The sequence below is a fragment of the Ziziphus jujuba genome, chromosome 9 (genome assembly GCF_031755915.1).
Source record: "Ziziphus jujuba cultivar Dongzao chromosome 9, ASM3175591v1".
Classification (NCBI taxonomy): domain Eukaryota; kingdom Viridiplantae; phylum Streptophyta; class Magnoliopsida; order Rosales; family Rhamnaceae; genus Ziziphus; species Ziziphus jujuba.
This window is the reverse complement of record NC_083387.1, coordinates 23966022-23982549: the sequence shown is the minus strand read 5'-3', so window position 1 is coordinate 23982549 and position 16528 is coordinate 23966022. Positions and strand designations below refer to the sequence as shown.

General features: G+C 34.3%; 1 protein-coding gene and 1 pseudogene across 1 annotated transcript; both read left to right on the top strand.

The window, feature by feature from the left end:
- The first annotated feature begins 968 nt into the window (after positions 1-968).
- LOC132799293 (BRASSINOSTEROID INSENSITIVE 1-associated receptor kinase 1-like) lies at positions 969-3681 on the top strand (annotated as a pseudogene).
- Positions 3682-3716: 35 nt separating this feature from the next.
- On the top strand, positions 3717-10707 carry LOC107427530 (BRASSINOSTEROID INSENSITIVE 1-associated receptor kinase 1-like; the record flags this gene model as incomplete). The annotated part of the gene is made up of 7 exons (XM_060811234.1): positions 3717-3842; positions 5692-5819; positions 5919-6028; positions 7152-7280; positions 7361-7702; positions 7954-8348; positions 10050-10707. Coding segments are annotated over 7 exons (1554 nt in total), but the record flags the coding sequence as incomplete, so codon positions are not given.
- Positions 10708-16528: the final 5821 nt, after the last annotated feature.

The following is a 16528-nucleotide window of genomic DNA, read 5'->3' as shown; positions in this document are numbered from 1 at the left end:
AGCATAGAAATACGAAATATTTATTTTTTTAAACTTTCAAGGATGCAGCAATAGTATATATTATTGTTTTGAAAGATGACAATATAATTTAAGCAAATTATGAAAGATGGATATATATATATATATATATATATGATCATCTAGAAATAGAAGTGGGATATAATTAAATATAAATATATATAGAAATATTATTTATCAAAAATAAATAAATAAATATATATATATATATATATATATATATATATAGAAAATGTTACAGTGGATGATGTAGAGAGACCTATGTCATCCCTTTATATAATATTTGGATTAAGTAAATAGAAGGGAAAGAAAAGGAAAATATTTAAATCTTTTATTTGGATTGTTAAAATGAGAGAAAATGAAATAATAAGGAAAGAAAAGAACGGAATAAATTATATTTATTTTAACTATCTAACTTTTCAATTTAATTTGATACAAAATGAAAAAAAAAATGAAAAAGACTTTAACGAAAATTTTAAATATTTCAACATTATCCTTGCTAATTAAAAGCCAATTAACTGAGATATTTTATATTTAGGATATTTTTGTAAAAATATAGACTACATTAATTATTTTTTACTTTTCTTTCCTTTCCATTAATAACCATCCAAATAAATAATTATTATAAATATTTCATTTTCCTTTCCTTTTGTCATTAAATTTATCATTTCTTTTCATTTCAACTTTCGAATCCAAACATAATATCAAACATAGGCAAATTGTATAAGAAAAGTAAGAAGCAAAGTTTAATAAGTTAAAATTTCTAATATTTTATTTTTTTGGCCCAATATTCCCAAATATTCAAGTTAGAGTTGACTGTAAGAGGGTGAATAACTAAGTACTCGTGAAGACCATCGGATTTCATGATAATTTGATTTCCATAAAATGATAAGATATAGCTTAATTGAGCAGATCCAATAGCCACAAAAAATAGTATTTACTTCAAAAAGTGCAAGGTGAATCTTGAAGTAAATGCAAGGTAAATTTATTTTAATCTGATTATATATATATACACACACATGCTGTTGAAGTTTAGCATTTGGATAAATCATGAGGCGGTGGAAGAATCCCACTTGTTGGACCATCGCTGTCTTTCAGTAGGAACACCATATTCATTCCCCATGTGGTCTGATGCTCTGTAAGGCAATGTACCAATCATATAACTGTAATCATCATCAATGCCATTCTTTGGAACTCTCAACTGTAATCTCCTCGTGTGGGTCAACGAGATTATACGAAGGATCCTCCTTGGGGTTGAAAATACCAAAGCCCTACCCAACAACAGAGAAGCTATATCCATGTAAATGAACAGGATGGTTATCACTTGCTGCCAACACATTTGTGCCCTGCAAAATCAGCTCCACACTTGCATTGTATTCAAGAACCAAAACCCTTTTGCCAATGGAAGGTGTCAGCAAGTTCTGTGGAAAGTTATCCCAGTGTAGTTGAACTCCATTGGGGGCTTTCTTGGAAACTCCACTTTGAAAACATTTGGGATTTTATGGTAGTAAGCTTAAAGTATATCCACAGCTGGAATCACGAAGCTAATGTTGTTCACACTCGCAGCAAGTTCTCTCTCTTTCTATTTTTTTGTGCATTTCCGCATTTTCTCGCTCGCCAAACAAATTTTTCCCGGAAAGTGAGAGGAAAATGGAGGGAAAAGGGGGAAAGAAAAGGGGGAAAAAAAAAAAAGAAAAAAGGAAACTGAAAATGGAGACTTAAGAGGTTTTTATATTCCTGAATTCGATTTGGTCAACGGCGCCAAAAAAAAGCATGGTTTGGATTTTGACGAGCTCGAATTGGAAATAGTCGGTCAACGTGGTTCGTTGTTGGCGAATATTTTTGTTTATGAAGTAAAGCTTTTGGAGTTGTGAGAAAAAAAAAAAACCAAAAAAAAAAAAAAAAAAAAAGGAATGGAAATGGTGGAGCGAGTGATCTCGGTGATTTCTGCGGCTTCTTCTTTTCTGTGGCTTATTCTGCTGTTTGGTTTGGTGGGAAAAGCGTCTGCAAATGCCGAAGGTCTATTTGTTTCTCGGCCTTTTGATTTTTTCTCTTTTCTGTAGTTAATTTGTGATTAATTTAGCAATTATTTTCAAATTAAATTGTTCCTCTTGGTCTGTTCGATTGCTTTGCTACCGAATTTAATTCACCAATTGAAGCTGTTTGGATTGGCTTAGAATCTAAACTGATTTTATGTAAGACAGGTGATGCTTTGAATGCGTTGAAGACGAACTTAGCCGATCCTAACAATGTCCTGCAGAGTTGGGATGCCACGCTTGTCAATCCCTGCACATAGTTTCACGTTTCTTGTAATAGGGAAAACAGTGTTACAAGAGTGTAAGCTCATTTTGCTTGGCTTTAGGAATTTAACAATTCTTTCCTGTTATTTTGTAAATTTATTTAATTTCAATGTGGGTATAGTGGCTAAAATGCTTCTGTTTGTGTTGACTCAGTGATCTTGGCAATGCAAATCTTTATGGTCAACAGGTTCGACAGCTTGGCCAGCTTTCGAATTTACAGTACTTGTAAGTCATACCTCTTTACCTGACCTGGAAGTTTGTTTCGGTCTACTTTGTATTCATGAATTGATTAACCATTTAAAACTCTTTCTTTATTTCTTTCTTGCTCATTAACATGAAGATTTTGGAATTTTTAAAATTACCGTTTTATGCTTTTCGTTGTTAATTATTGCATTTATGAATGAACTTGTTATCATGTTTCCGTGTAATTGCAATAAAACTTGCTATGCTTTTTCTGTGTAGAAATATGCATGGATCAACTTTCGGTAGACCAATTTTCCTATGTTCCACAAGTACACATCTACTTTCATATCTTGGCCTAGAAGAATAAATGGATTCAATTCTATAAATGAGATCTGTAGTTAGAAAATGAATTATCTAGGTCAAGTTTTTCTGCCAAACAGACATGAACTTAGATTACTCCAGGCTTTTGATCATCTGTTACACAAGATTCACAAGATTTTAGTCATAAGTCATGGTTTACACTGCAACTTGTTTCATTTCTGCCTTCTTTTTTATTTTCTATTTATTTTCTTATTCCTTTATAGTTTCTACAATCTAATTTTTTTTTCCCCCGCAATATTTCATACTTGTTCAAAGATGATAGAGGGCTAGAAATAATTTGCCTCCTCCTTCAGTCCTTCTGTTCTCTTCCTATAGATTACAAGTTTGTGGAGGTTCATGTCATTGCAAAGTTCAGCTATCTATGACTCTGGTCTGAATTATTTATATATTGACATTTTCAAGAATTCTAAATTTCCAACCTCTAAGCCTAGTCAAGAATGATACATACATACTCTTTTAGATCTGCCTGATTGTGATGTTATATTTTTCATAACTCCTTGTATATCGAGAGTCAGACTTTATAAAGCTTTTGTGAATACAGTCTTTTATTCATCAAGACTAGGTATGTTAAAGTTTGGATGTGATGACATTGGGTTCTTTGGGAGTTTGTATACTTTTTCTTGTGGTTGTATGCATATGCAACAGATGCAGTAAATTGTATATATGATTTTTAAGCTATCTTCTTTTATTTCAAGTTTTTTTTTTTTTTTTTTTCACCATACTCGGTATATGCTTTGAATGCTTTATGCAGTTTCATGCTTATGCTGCCATATCTTCCATTTATCAGTTAATTACTGAATCGACTTTTCTTGGCAGGGAGCTTAGTAGTAATAATATAAGTGGAACTATCCCGGAAGAGCTAGGAAATTTGACAAACTTGGTGAGCTTGGATCTTTACTTGAACAATTTAAGTGGTTCCATTCCAACGGCATTGGGCAACCTTCAGCAATTACATTTCCTGTATGAACACACATCCTTCACCTTGATTCATTAGTTGTGGTAACTTATGCAGCTTTAATTTTGCTTTACAATTTTTATGCTATGACAGGTTCGAACATCTTGCTCCTAATAAAAAATAAAATAGAACTTACGGGGAAGTCCTGTGATTTAAATACTTGAGAGATTCTGAAATGGTAACTGTGTGGAACTTTACATCCTTTTAAAAAACTGCATTTATAAATTTGTTTCAGCTATATTATCTTTGAAAATGGGGTTGTTGACGAGAATTTTAATTGTAAAGTTAGAGAAAGGTAGATGATGTGCAACACTATATGAGGAGAATTTTTTATCATAACAATGGTGTTAAAGGGAAACTCTGTTGTACTTGTTAAACCAACTCTGTTATGACTGGTTCCTAATGTTGGGCTGTACTCAAGCAAAGTTGCTGTAAAGTGAATGTTGTTGAGATTTAAGAGCTGGATGTTAAAATGGACGAGTAAAAATGTGAGGAAGGTAGTGCGGAATGGAGATGTGCAATATGAAATAGACAAAAACAAAATATCATTGACCACCTGTTATGTTTATCATAATTACAGGAAGCTACTGTTGGTTTGAAAATTTGTCAGTTGGTTCCTCTACCTTTTCATCAACAGTCTAAATTTATGATTTGAAACTGATTGTACTCTGAAACAGGGGAAACTAATTGATGAATGTCGTGACTACAAGGTTACAAGATAACCAATTGATTAACTTTAAAATGAATGGCAACTTCCTATTTATATAGAAAACTTGTATACAAATGTACAACCATGTGTTTATGCAGGTCCATTAATATTGGTACAAGGATATAATGCGACAAGAATATGTACAACAGCTAAATCCATTTCCTAAATAATTTGAAATTTTGTTATCTGACAAGTGTTGCTCAGACCTAGTGTAGATAATAAGTATGGGCATGTCCTAAAAACCTAGGATATGGGGAATTAGCTAAAAAGATCTGAAAGAATAGATACAGATACATAGATGAGTTAGACAGTATAAAAATGATGGTAGAAATTTTATGGGTTATCTTGTTTTTCTTTTTAATTTTTATTTTAATTCAGTGAGTTTTCATGTAACCGATCATTTAAAGGAAAAAAAAAGAAGGAAAACTGACAATAGCTTTATTAAACTGGCAATAGCTTTATTGACTGTTTATAGAAAAAAAAAACTTTTAAATGCATCAAGTGAAGTAACTAATTCCAACATTTGGTCTTATGCTTTTATTTTGTTTTTCAAGCGGTATTGGAACCAAGAAAATATTTCTAGCTTTTCTGCTAGGGTTCCAGGAAGGATTTCAGCTGGTACCATTGTCCTGTTGTATGGACATGTGTACTTTAGGCCAAATGAAGATTTTAACATCATACTTTCTGACAGATATTCTTAACTTGTAACTTGTAATATGATTGTATTTATGATATTCATCTTCTTTTGATTTTGCTTTTAACCAAGTTCTTTTTCTAAAATGTTTAGTTCAACTTTCAAGGTTAAATGAATGGCTGGACATTTTAGAAAAGTATAAGAAATTTTCCTAATTAATAAGTAATCTGCTAATGCTAAATATTGTGTTGAGGTATGAAACATTTGTGGAGGATTATCGTGAAAGAATCATTATTGATTATGTGGAAAATAACATTTTATATTTTGTGAGACAGGCGTTTGAATAACAATAGTTTGTATGGATCTATTCCCATGTCTTTAACAACTGTTAATTCATTGCAAGTCCTGTAAGTGTTAATTTTCTCAAAAATAAAAGATTTATGTTATATTTTTTTTCCTAGGATCACATAATACAAGAACACAACATTCTAACATTACCATGTGAATACAGGGATCTTTCCATCAACAAACTGACAGGAGATATTCCAACCAATGGTTCTTATACAGGGATCTTTCCAACAACAAACTGACAGGAGATATTCCAACCAATGGTTCTTTTCATTTATTCACTCCCATCAGGTTCACTTGAAGCAGTTTCTTTGAATTCAACTTTCTGTTATACTTGTTTATTTGGACCTGCTAAAATGTTGTGGCTGATGGCTAGTTTTTGTCTTGCAGTTTTACAAATAATCTACTGAACGAAATCCCAGTTGTACCACCTCCTCCTATTACTCCCGCACCATCAGCACCACCTCCTCCCTTTACTCCCACACCATCAGCGTCTTCAGGTTTTACTAAATATTTATATTGATTGAAAAGCTTATTGTATTATTATGTAACTAATTTCTGTTCCCTAATATAAGTAACAGAATAAACGTCTAGTTTCATCATCCTATTAATCCTATATCAGCATTTCCTCAAGATGGTTGATACTTATTTTGTAAATACTAATAACTTAAAATTGATCCAAGAGTGCATTACATTAGTTATGTCTTGAATTTCAATTGGAATTTCTTTGCACATGATTGATACTTCTTCATGGTGGAATCATCTAGTAGATATGTTTTCCTGTCTACAAATCTTTCTTGGTTGATAAAAACATGAAGAAGCTTTCATACTGCATATTACTATATTCCTTCTTTATTTGCCTGTCCATGATGATGCACCAGCAATGTCATATATATATTATCATGGTATCTCCTTTGTTCTTGTGATAGATTAAGTTTGAACACCTTTTTATTTTCTAGTTTTGGGTTTAAAAAAGAAGATAGTATTGGTTCAATGATGGGAGGTGTGGTAATTGGATGCCATGGTTGGTTGAGAAGCTGCACTTATATCTTGCCCTAGTTTACTGTTTAATAATGAGAAAAAGATTCAAATACTGTTTTAGATTGTAAATGTGCTGAATGCAACTCACTTCCTTGGGTTCAATTCTACCAAAAGAGCATAATCTTTCTTAGTAGCTGTCTCATGCTCACAGATTATAGAGGATGGAGGTGGAGGAGAAAGGAGGGAAACAAATAATAATTGGAGCATTGGACTTTAGTCATTCTTGAACTGCATTAATATTTTGGACTGCTAATATTATTTGTTAACTAGAGCTCAAGTTATTAAGAATGGATACAACTATGCGTATAACTTGAACACAACATGTGTTATAAGGAATACTTCCCTCATGTATAGTTTCATCCAACAACAAGACAGCAAGCCTAGAAATGCCTAGAAATACTAGTACTTAAATAGGATTTGTGAATACCATGTTAAAACCCCAAAAAACGTAAGCTATTAGGAAGTGCAACTATGTGTATCAGGCTAGCACAATACATTGTAGTGAATGGTCTGATTTTCGGATCTGTGCTCTCATGTCATGACGTGTATAATTTATCTGTTTAAAATGGTAAACTGTTTTAGGTAATAGTGCAACTGGAGCCATTGCTGGAGTAGTTGCTGCTGGTGCTGCTCTGGTTTATGCTGCTCCAGCAATCACACTTGCTTGGTGGCGATGGCGGAAACTGCGGGATCATTTCTTTGATGTGCCTGGTTGGTTAATTAGAAAAATTCTCTACTTGTATTATAGTTTTCTGTGTACAATGTGTCTTACTTATCTACCTTGGTTGCAGCTGAAGAGGATCCAGAAGTTCATCTGGGACAGCTCAAAAGATTTTCTCTTCGTGAGCTACAAGTTGCAACAGATGGTTTTAGCCCAAAAAAAATTCTAGGTAGAGGTGGATTTGGTAAGTTTTATAAAGGACGCTTGGCTGATGTATCTCTTGTGGCTGTAAAAAGACTTAGAGATGAACGTACACAGGGTGGGAAGCTGCAGTTTCAGACAGAGGTAGAAATGATCAGCATGGCTGTGCATCGTAATCTACTTCGACTTCGCGGATTTTGCATGTCACCTACTGAACGGTTGCTTGTCTACCCTTATATGGCTAATGGAAGTGTAGCATCGTGTTTGAGAGGTAGTGTTATTTGATTTTAAGAATCACAAATTATTTTAATTTCTGTGGGATGACCTGATTTGCTTTCCTTGCTGCTGTGTGCTTCATTTACTAATGTGTGTCAGTGTGACATCATGTCTTTATGGTGGCCATGCATTACAGAATTCAAAATATAAAACCTCCAAATGTCAAATGTTGAATCTTATGTGGCCTATCTTGCTTAAATTGTGTTCTCCTTTTTCTCTTAAAATTTTATGTATACTTAATTGTAGAGCGTCCCAAGTCTCAGCCACCTCTTGATTGGCAAATACGGCAATGCATCGCATTGGGTGCTGCAAAGGGGCTTGCATATTTACATGATCATTGTGATCCTAAGATTATTCACCGTGATGTGAAAGCTGCAAATATATTATTAGATGAAGAATTTGAGGCAGTTGTAGGAGATTTTCGGTTGGCTAAACTCATGGATTATAAAAATACTCATGTGACCACTGCTGTACGTGGCACAATTGGACATATAGCACCAGAATGCGTCTCAACTGGAAAATCTTCGGAAAAAACTGATGTTTTTGGGTATGGTGTTATGCTTCTTGAACTCATCACTGGACAAAGGGCTTTTGATCTAGCTCAGCTTGCAAATGATGATGATGTCATGTTACTTGATTGGGTATGCATTCGCTGTCTTCCTCTCGTAAATTGTGATTGCATATTACTTTCTTTTAACGCTAAACAATATTTCATAGCATTAGTTCATTTGGATCATATCAAATACAATGGTAAGTTTACAGTGTGGATGCTGTAATTTTAATAGCATTAGTTCATTTGGATCATATTAAATACAATGGTAATTTTACAGTATGGATGCTGTAATTTTAAAAGGCTCTGGTTAAGACATTATAATTACAAAACCAATTCTTTGTTGAACAACTAATATTGAGATCAACAAAATTGATGGAAGAAGACTCTGCTTGCAATTGAAAAAGGATAGTCTCTTCTGTATGTTACTCTGCACTTGAGGTTTTCCTGCCACTTTGTTAATCTACTGTCCCCATTCTATGATAGAATTCAATTTTTAATGGTGTTAAGAAAATTGCATATGCTTATACAGAGTCCAACTATTCCTAACCGTCCAGTGGCCATGGTCATTCCAGAAATTTAATTAGGGATGGGCATTTTTTGACACTGAGTATAGAACAATAAGGAAGTCATAATAACTGTTGATACTGATATTAAAAATAAAAAAGCTATAATTACACACAATTAGGTAAAAAATAAACAAATAAAAACAGAAACTAAAAACTAACCATGTTACAAAATGACATCTTTAAGTTCTTGTTTTTCACATTTGTTGCATAGTAAACTCGTTTTAAGTACTAAAAACTTTTTTCTCAATGTATACAATTACAAGTATATAACAAGGGTTGAAAGAGAAAATTGCTATTATAAAGTATATTTTACTACTAGCTTTTTGGTTCCTACCTTTATACACATGAAATAGATGTCAGTTGTATGTAAACTCCTATTGTTGTTTTAGTTGGTTGGTCAAGCGGATATAGGAGGCATGAGAAATTCAGATTGCATTTTTCAGTTTTCTCTAGAATATTTAAAGTGTTGCTCAAAACTGCATCTTAAAGAGGATACTCTGCCATGGAAAGCCATTACCACATGTGCAGTTGAGGATGTTTTTAAACAATAATTTGTGATAATGAAACATCTATTGATGCAACGTTTACACTGCTAGCGTTTGAAGATGTTGCTTTTTGCTTTTTTCCAGTAAAGTGCCATAATTTTTTGGTACTAACAAGCTCTTTAAATTTGTTGTTGATGTCTTGACAATTTCCTTTTATTTATTTTTTTTAAGGTATTTTATTATTCTGATAGGCCACTTTTTTATAGCCTCTTAAATTATTTATCCTCGTTCCCTCATGTATTTAAAGAATCTTCAGCCCAACATTGTTAATCTTTCATGTATGTTGATTATAACTCCATGACAACTGCAATGTTGACAAGAAGTTCAAATACTCTTTCTTTCGGGATGTATTCTATTTTAATTATGAAAAAAGATATCTATAGATCTCAAAAACAAAAATTTAATATTGACTATTATTTTAGCTGTAACGTTTTGGTAGCTGCTAACGGTAATGGTGTTCTTGTCAAAATGTGTTTCACAACATGTATCATTTTCAAGGTATGCTCTAAAACTGCACGAGACTGAATCAACAGTGCTGGTTTAGGAATTGGCAATACGCAAATCAAAAAGCATTCTTGCCACCAAATCAATCTTTTGGGTAGCTCAATACTAAAGAAGTTATTTCTTGTTATCCTGTTGAAGCTTGTGTAACTTACCTAAATTTTCTTCTTATTTTAGATGGAAGGACTCTTGAAAGATCGGAGGGTGGAAACACTGGTTGATTCTGATCTACATGGCAATTACATTGACGATGAGGTAGAGCAGCTAATCCAACTAGCTCTACTGTGCACGCAAGGGTCCCCAGCGGAACGGCCCAAAATGTCAGAAGTTGTAAGAATGCTTGAAGGTGATGGCTTGGCTGAAAGATGGGAGAGTGGCAGAAAGAGGAGATGTTCCGCCAAGACTTTAATAACCATAACCACCATCAAGCTTCTAATTGGATCGTGGCTGACTCCAGCTCACAAATCCCTGCAGATGAGTTGTCTGGTCCCAGATAATTAATCCCCTTCCTCCATGATTCTGTCATCATTATACATACTCTCCTAGAGGCCTATTTTGTGTATATGATTTGCTTTCTTTTCCTATGTGTTTTTCATTTTAATTTTTGCTCATGTCCAGTTTGAAACACTTTTGGGGTCGGTGTTGGAATTTTTATAGGGTTTAAGTGATACCATGAAAATTAGGTGCTTACCAAACATGGCATGAAATGGCCAAAAAAGCACCCATCGAATGTTATTTTTGTAGAAAAATATTATGGAAATAATATATGAATATATGTGGAATAAAATTATAAATAATAATACAGATAAGTAACAAAATAAATTGAGAATCTGTATGTTTTTAGCTTTGATCTGCTTGTTGATAAAAATTGGTTCGAGGCCTGTGTGGTACTACAATGTCCTTAAAATTATTCCCGTCCCACCGGTGCAGGCGTTTTACGACGGTCGTCTTCCAGGATACAACAGATTGCAAAGCTTCTAAACACAGCACCACCGAAGTTTTTACTTTTGGTGCACCTAATCTTTACTACACTACTGTGCAATGTTCAAAAATCTTTGATTTTCTCTAGTTTTCCAGTAAACTCGTGAGGGAAAGAAAGGATAATTCTAAAAACAAAATTTTTCTTATTTTCCTACTTTTGCCTTACAAAAATCAATCCCATCAAATTCCAAAACGGAAAAACCAATTAAAACCCAATAATGCCATTTAAGGCCCATTAAAACCAAAAATCATTCACTCTAATTTATTGCACATACGTTACAATCTTCCACATGAATGATTTAACTACTTGGACTATGCAAAACTTTGGTGGTAAAGTTCTGCAGTTGCAACCTGCATAAGATAGGTAGATATTACTCTTTAAACCTTCTCTTGTGAACTATATCTTCTTTACTGACTAATGGTAGATGCGATATTTTTGAACTATTTCGTCGTTTGTGTAAATGACAACATTTTTCACATAGATTCCTTCCTGGTACACTTCAGTTCTCACTGTTGTGTTCATTTTGGCCTTGAACACCTGTCTGATTCTGCGAGAGTTTCTAAAGAATTGCGCCTTCAACAATTCTCCTTTGAAGCGGCCATTCTTCTCTCTCACATAGGTGATTCCTTTTTCGAAAGTAATCAGCATCATTATGCAAATATTACTATTCACACACTTATAGGAATCATTAAAAGCATACTTTATGCTTAACCTCTTTCTATCAATGTTTCATCATAGGAATGGATAGAGGATTAACCCCCACAGTGATCCATACCAATCTTTACAATTGCGTTGTCCCACTGAATCTAGATCTTGGGAGATTCCATCGTATCGACTTTACTCACTGGCTTTAATCCCATTCCCTTTGATGATTTCTCAACTAATTCTCTATTTGACCCTTTGGTTAGAGTATTTGCAACGTTATCTTTCGACTTTACATAGTCTATTGAGATAACTCCAGTTGAAATTAGTTATCTAATAGAATTGTGTCCACGAGGAATATGTCTAGACTTTCCATTATACATCACGTTTTGTACCTTGCCAATCTTAGATTGACTAACGTAATTTATACTTATTGCTGGCACAGGTTTAAGCCATCTCGAAATGTCCTCCAAAAATTGGAGTAGTCATTTGGCCTTTTCACCACATTTATCTAATGCGATAAACTCAGATTCCATCGTGAATCGAGTTATTACTGTTTGTTTTGAGAACTTCCATGTCACAGCTGCACACGCTAATGTAAATACATAGCCACTAGTGGATTTTGAATCCTTAATATCTGATATCCAGTTAGCATCACTGTATCCTTCTAATACAGCTGGATATCTAGTATAGTGCAGTTTGTATGCACAAGTATATCGTAAGTATCTTAATACTCTTACAATTCCTTTCCAATGATCCTCATTCGGATTACTCGTGTATTTACTTAGTTTACTTATAGCGTAGGCTAAATCTTGTCTTGTACAATTCATTAAGTACATCAGACTTCCAATTACCCTCGCTTATTCCACTTGAGATACACTCTCTCCTTTATTTTTAGATAAGTGTAAACTCACATCTATGAGTGTTCTGGCTATATTAGTATCATCATTACTAAACTTAGCCAATATTTTATCCACATAATATGTTTGACTAAGAATGATTCCATTTGAAGTCCTTGTGATTTTTATTCCTAAAATCACATCAGCAAACCTCGTATCTTTCATATCAAATTTGGATTTCAACATTGCTTTCATAGTTCGAACCATTTTGTCATCACTACCTACTATGAGTATGTTATCTACATACAGACAAAAAATGACATATCCATTCTCTGTATCTTTTACGTAGATATATTTATCACACTCATTTATTTTAAATCCATCACTTAGCATGGCATTATCAAATTTTTGATGCCATTGCTTTGGAGCTTGTTTAAGTCCATATAAGGACTTCACCAATCTACAGACTTTCTTTTCTTGTCCTAGAGCGGAGAAACCCTTTGATTGCTCCATGTAGATCTTCATTAAGAAAGACTGTTTTCACATCCATTTTACGTACCTATAGATCCCGCAATGCAAAGATCGCTAGTACCGTCCTTATGGAATTTATTCTCATCATTGGAGAATAAGTATCAAAATAATCAAGACCTTCTTGTTGCTTGTATCCTTTAATTATAAGCTTTGCATTGTATTTGTCTATAGTTCCATCTGTTTTCATCTTCCTTTTAAAAATCCATTTGTAACCTAAAGGTTTACAACCTAGAGAAAGATCTACTAACTCCCAAGTATGATTCTACAAGATAAAATCTATCTCACTTTTCACAGCTTCTTTCCATAAATTCCCTTCAGGAGAATTTATAGCCTCTTGGAAGCTTTAAGGTTCACTTTCTAGCATATACGTAAGAAAATCCGGATCGTAGGATTTTTCTGTTCTTACTCTCTTGCTACGTCTAAGCTCAACCTCAGTCTCAATATCAGTTTTTTGTTTTTGATCACTATCATGATTATCTTCATCGATAATATCATAAATTCATTTTGATGAACTCGGTCCTGCTTCCATTTTATTCGGAAAAATATGTTCAAAAAATGATGCATTTCTTGATTCCATTATTGTATTCTTGTGTATATCAGAAATTTATGATCTATACACGAGAAACCGATATGCATTACTATTTTGTGCATATACTATGAAAATGCAATCAACTATTTTAGGACCTATCTTCACTCTCTTCAGAGTGGGTATGACAACTTTAGCTAGACACCCCCATACTCATAAGTAATTATAGGAAGGTTATCTTCCTTTCCATAATTCATAGGGTGTTTTTACTTGATCCTTTCAGGGCACCTTATTTAAAAGGTTGTTTGCCGACAAAACGACTTCCTCCCACAAGTTCTGAGATACTCCAAAACTTTTCAGCATTGCATTCATCATTTCTTTTAAAGTTCTATTTTTCCGTTCAACCATACCATTTGATTGCGGCGAATATGGTGGAGTAACTTCATATATTATGCCATGTTGAGCACAATACTCTCCAAATGGAGTCACATACTCTCCACCACGATCACTTTTGATTACTTTAATTTTTCGAGTGAGTTGATTTTCAACTACCATTTTATTGAGAATAAATTTCTTTATAGCCTCATCCTTGCTTTTAAACAAGTACACATAGCAATATTTCAAGCTATCATCAATAAAGGTGATAAAAATACTTATTACCACCTCTAGTCGGTGCAAACTTTAAATTACATATATCACTATGTATTAAATCCAAAGGTTCATTATTTCTTTCAATTATTTGATATGATAACTTCATTAATTTTTCCTCTACATAAGTTTCACACTTATGTTTGGTATCAATATCAAACATGGGAATATGATTCAAGTTAATTAACCTTTGTAGAGAATTATAGTTAACATGAACTAGTCTACCATGCCACAAAATGGAAGACTCAAGTAAGTAAACGGAAGAAGTACTAACTTTATTATTAATATTCTTTGGCATTACAGTCATTACATTCAATTTAAACATAACATTGACTACATAGTCCTTTCCCACAAACATCCCATACTTGGACAAGATAACCTTATCTAACTCAAACACTAAGCCAAAACTATGTTTGCTTAGCAACGATCCAGACACCAAATTCTTACGAATATCTAGAATATACAGTACATTATTTAGAGTCAAATCCTTCCCAGAGGTCATTTTTAGGATAATCTTGCCGTCCCCTTGGATTTTTGAATATGCAGAGTTCTCCATGAACAACTTCTCCCCATTTGCCTTTGGTTCGAAGGAGGTGAATATGTTTCTATCTGTACACACATGGTGGGTTGCACCTGTACCTATCCACCACTCTCTTGGGTTAGAGCCCACTAGGTTCACCTTAGAGACAACAGTGCTTAGGTCAATCTCATCAATCTCTCTTGTGATGTGCTCCATCATTGTTGTCTCTATGTTCCTTTTTCTTTTCAGCAGTCTATAATCAGTTGCTTTGTGACCCATCTTGTCACAATTGAAACATTTCCCTTAGAACTTGGCTTTCTTGGAGATGCCTCCTTTTGGCCCCACCTTGTAACTCTTTCCAGGTTTTTTCTTGTTCTTGAAGCTACTTCCATGCTCTGCAATATTTGCTTTCATTTCGGCCTTCATGGATCTTCTATCAGACCTCCTATTATCATATTCAATTCGAAGCTTTCCAATAAGAGCCTCCATGTCCATTCTTTTCTTTTGTACTTGAGATAATTTCTAAAGTCTCCCCAACTAGGAGGCAGCTTCTCAATCATTGCAGCAACTTGAAAAGCTTCATTAATGACCATCCCTTCAGCAAGAAGTTCTCGGATGAGCACTTGCAGCTGAGGTACTTGACTCATCAATGGCTTGGTATCTACCATCATATAGTCCAAGAAACGACCTAACTTTCCGAACCTAGCATTCTTAGTCTTGTACTTCTGGTCTAAAGTTTCCCACAGCTTTTTTGCTAAATTCATTCCATAGTACACTCTATACAAGGCATTGGATAGGCCATCAAGGACATAATTCCGACATAAGTAATCGGAATTCTTCCACGCATCCACCGCCACCAGAGTCTCCTTATCACTTTTATCATCACTTGGTGGTGCGTCCTTAACTAGAAACCTCGCAAGGCCCAATGTAGTTAAGTAGAACAATATTTTATGCTGCCACCTTTTAAAATTAGCCCCATCGAACTTCTCCGGTCTTTCTGCATGGCTGCAGGTGGAGGCATTTGAAAAACAGGAGTTTGAAAAGGCACTTATGTAACAGGCACATCTCCACTAGCCATTTCTGTATAATCATAAAAAAATAGAAATTAATTAGTTGTTATTTTCTATCTCAACAAACTAATTAAACTTAATTTCCAAAAGGAAAATTCAAAAAAATGTGATTTTTAGGGTTTCTGTATACACCACAAAATTATTGTTCACATGTCACTGTTCACGAATACTGTTCACATGTCACTGTTCACGCATACTGTTTATATACCACTGTTCACTTCCACATGTCACTATGTGAGACTGACACGTGTCATCCTGTCCGATGGCTACGTTTCATCTGCCACAGATAGACACGTGGATCATCTTTAGCATGACACGTGGCTTGCTTTGACGTGACACATGTCACTGTAATAGGTCGACATGTGGCACTAGCAAAGGTCGACACATGGCTCTCTCATAATCCGACACGTGGAGATGCGGATAACCAACACGTGGCTTCACTACTGCGTGACACTTGGCTTCGCCATGGTGCGCCATGTGTCGTTGTTCGTATCACCATGTGGTGCTCTCTTGCAGTGACACATGACATACCCAATCAGGCTAAATTTCATTGGGCCTTTGTCTGTACTGGGCCTGGACTTGGTCTGAACAGTAACCTATTCCAGCTACGGACGACTGAGCTTTAGAATTGGGCCAGATCCATTAGAATTTAATATTCAGACCCATTTATTCAGAAACCTATTCAAACCCGTTTTGCTGACCCATTAACCTGTTTTTGGATCCGTCTTCAACCTTCAGCCGGGCTTTTCGATCTGTTTCAGTGGTAAATGGTTTTTTGACCCGGTTCACCATTTTTCTTCATTTGTACACTATTTCGGCATCGGAAAATTACTGAAAAATCACCAAAAAGCTTAAAAATTCATGGGTAATTCAATTTTGAAAAAAATATTTTAATTTT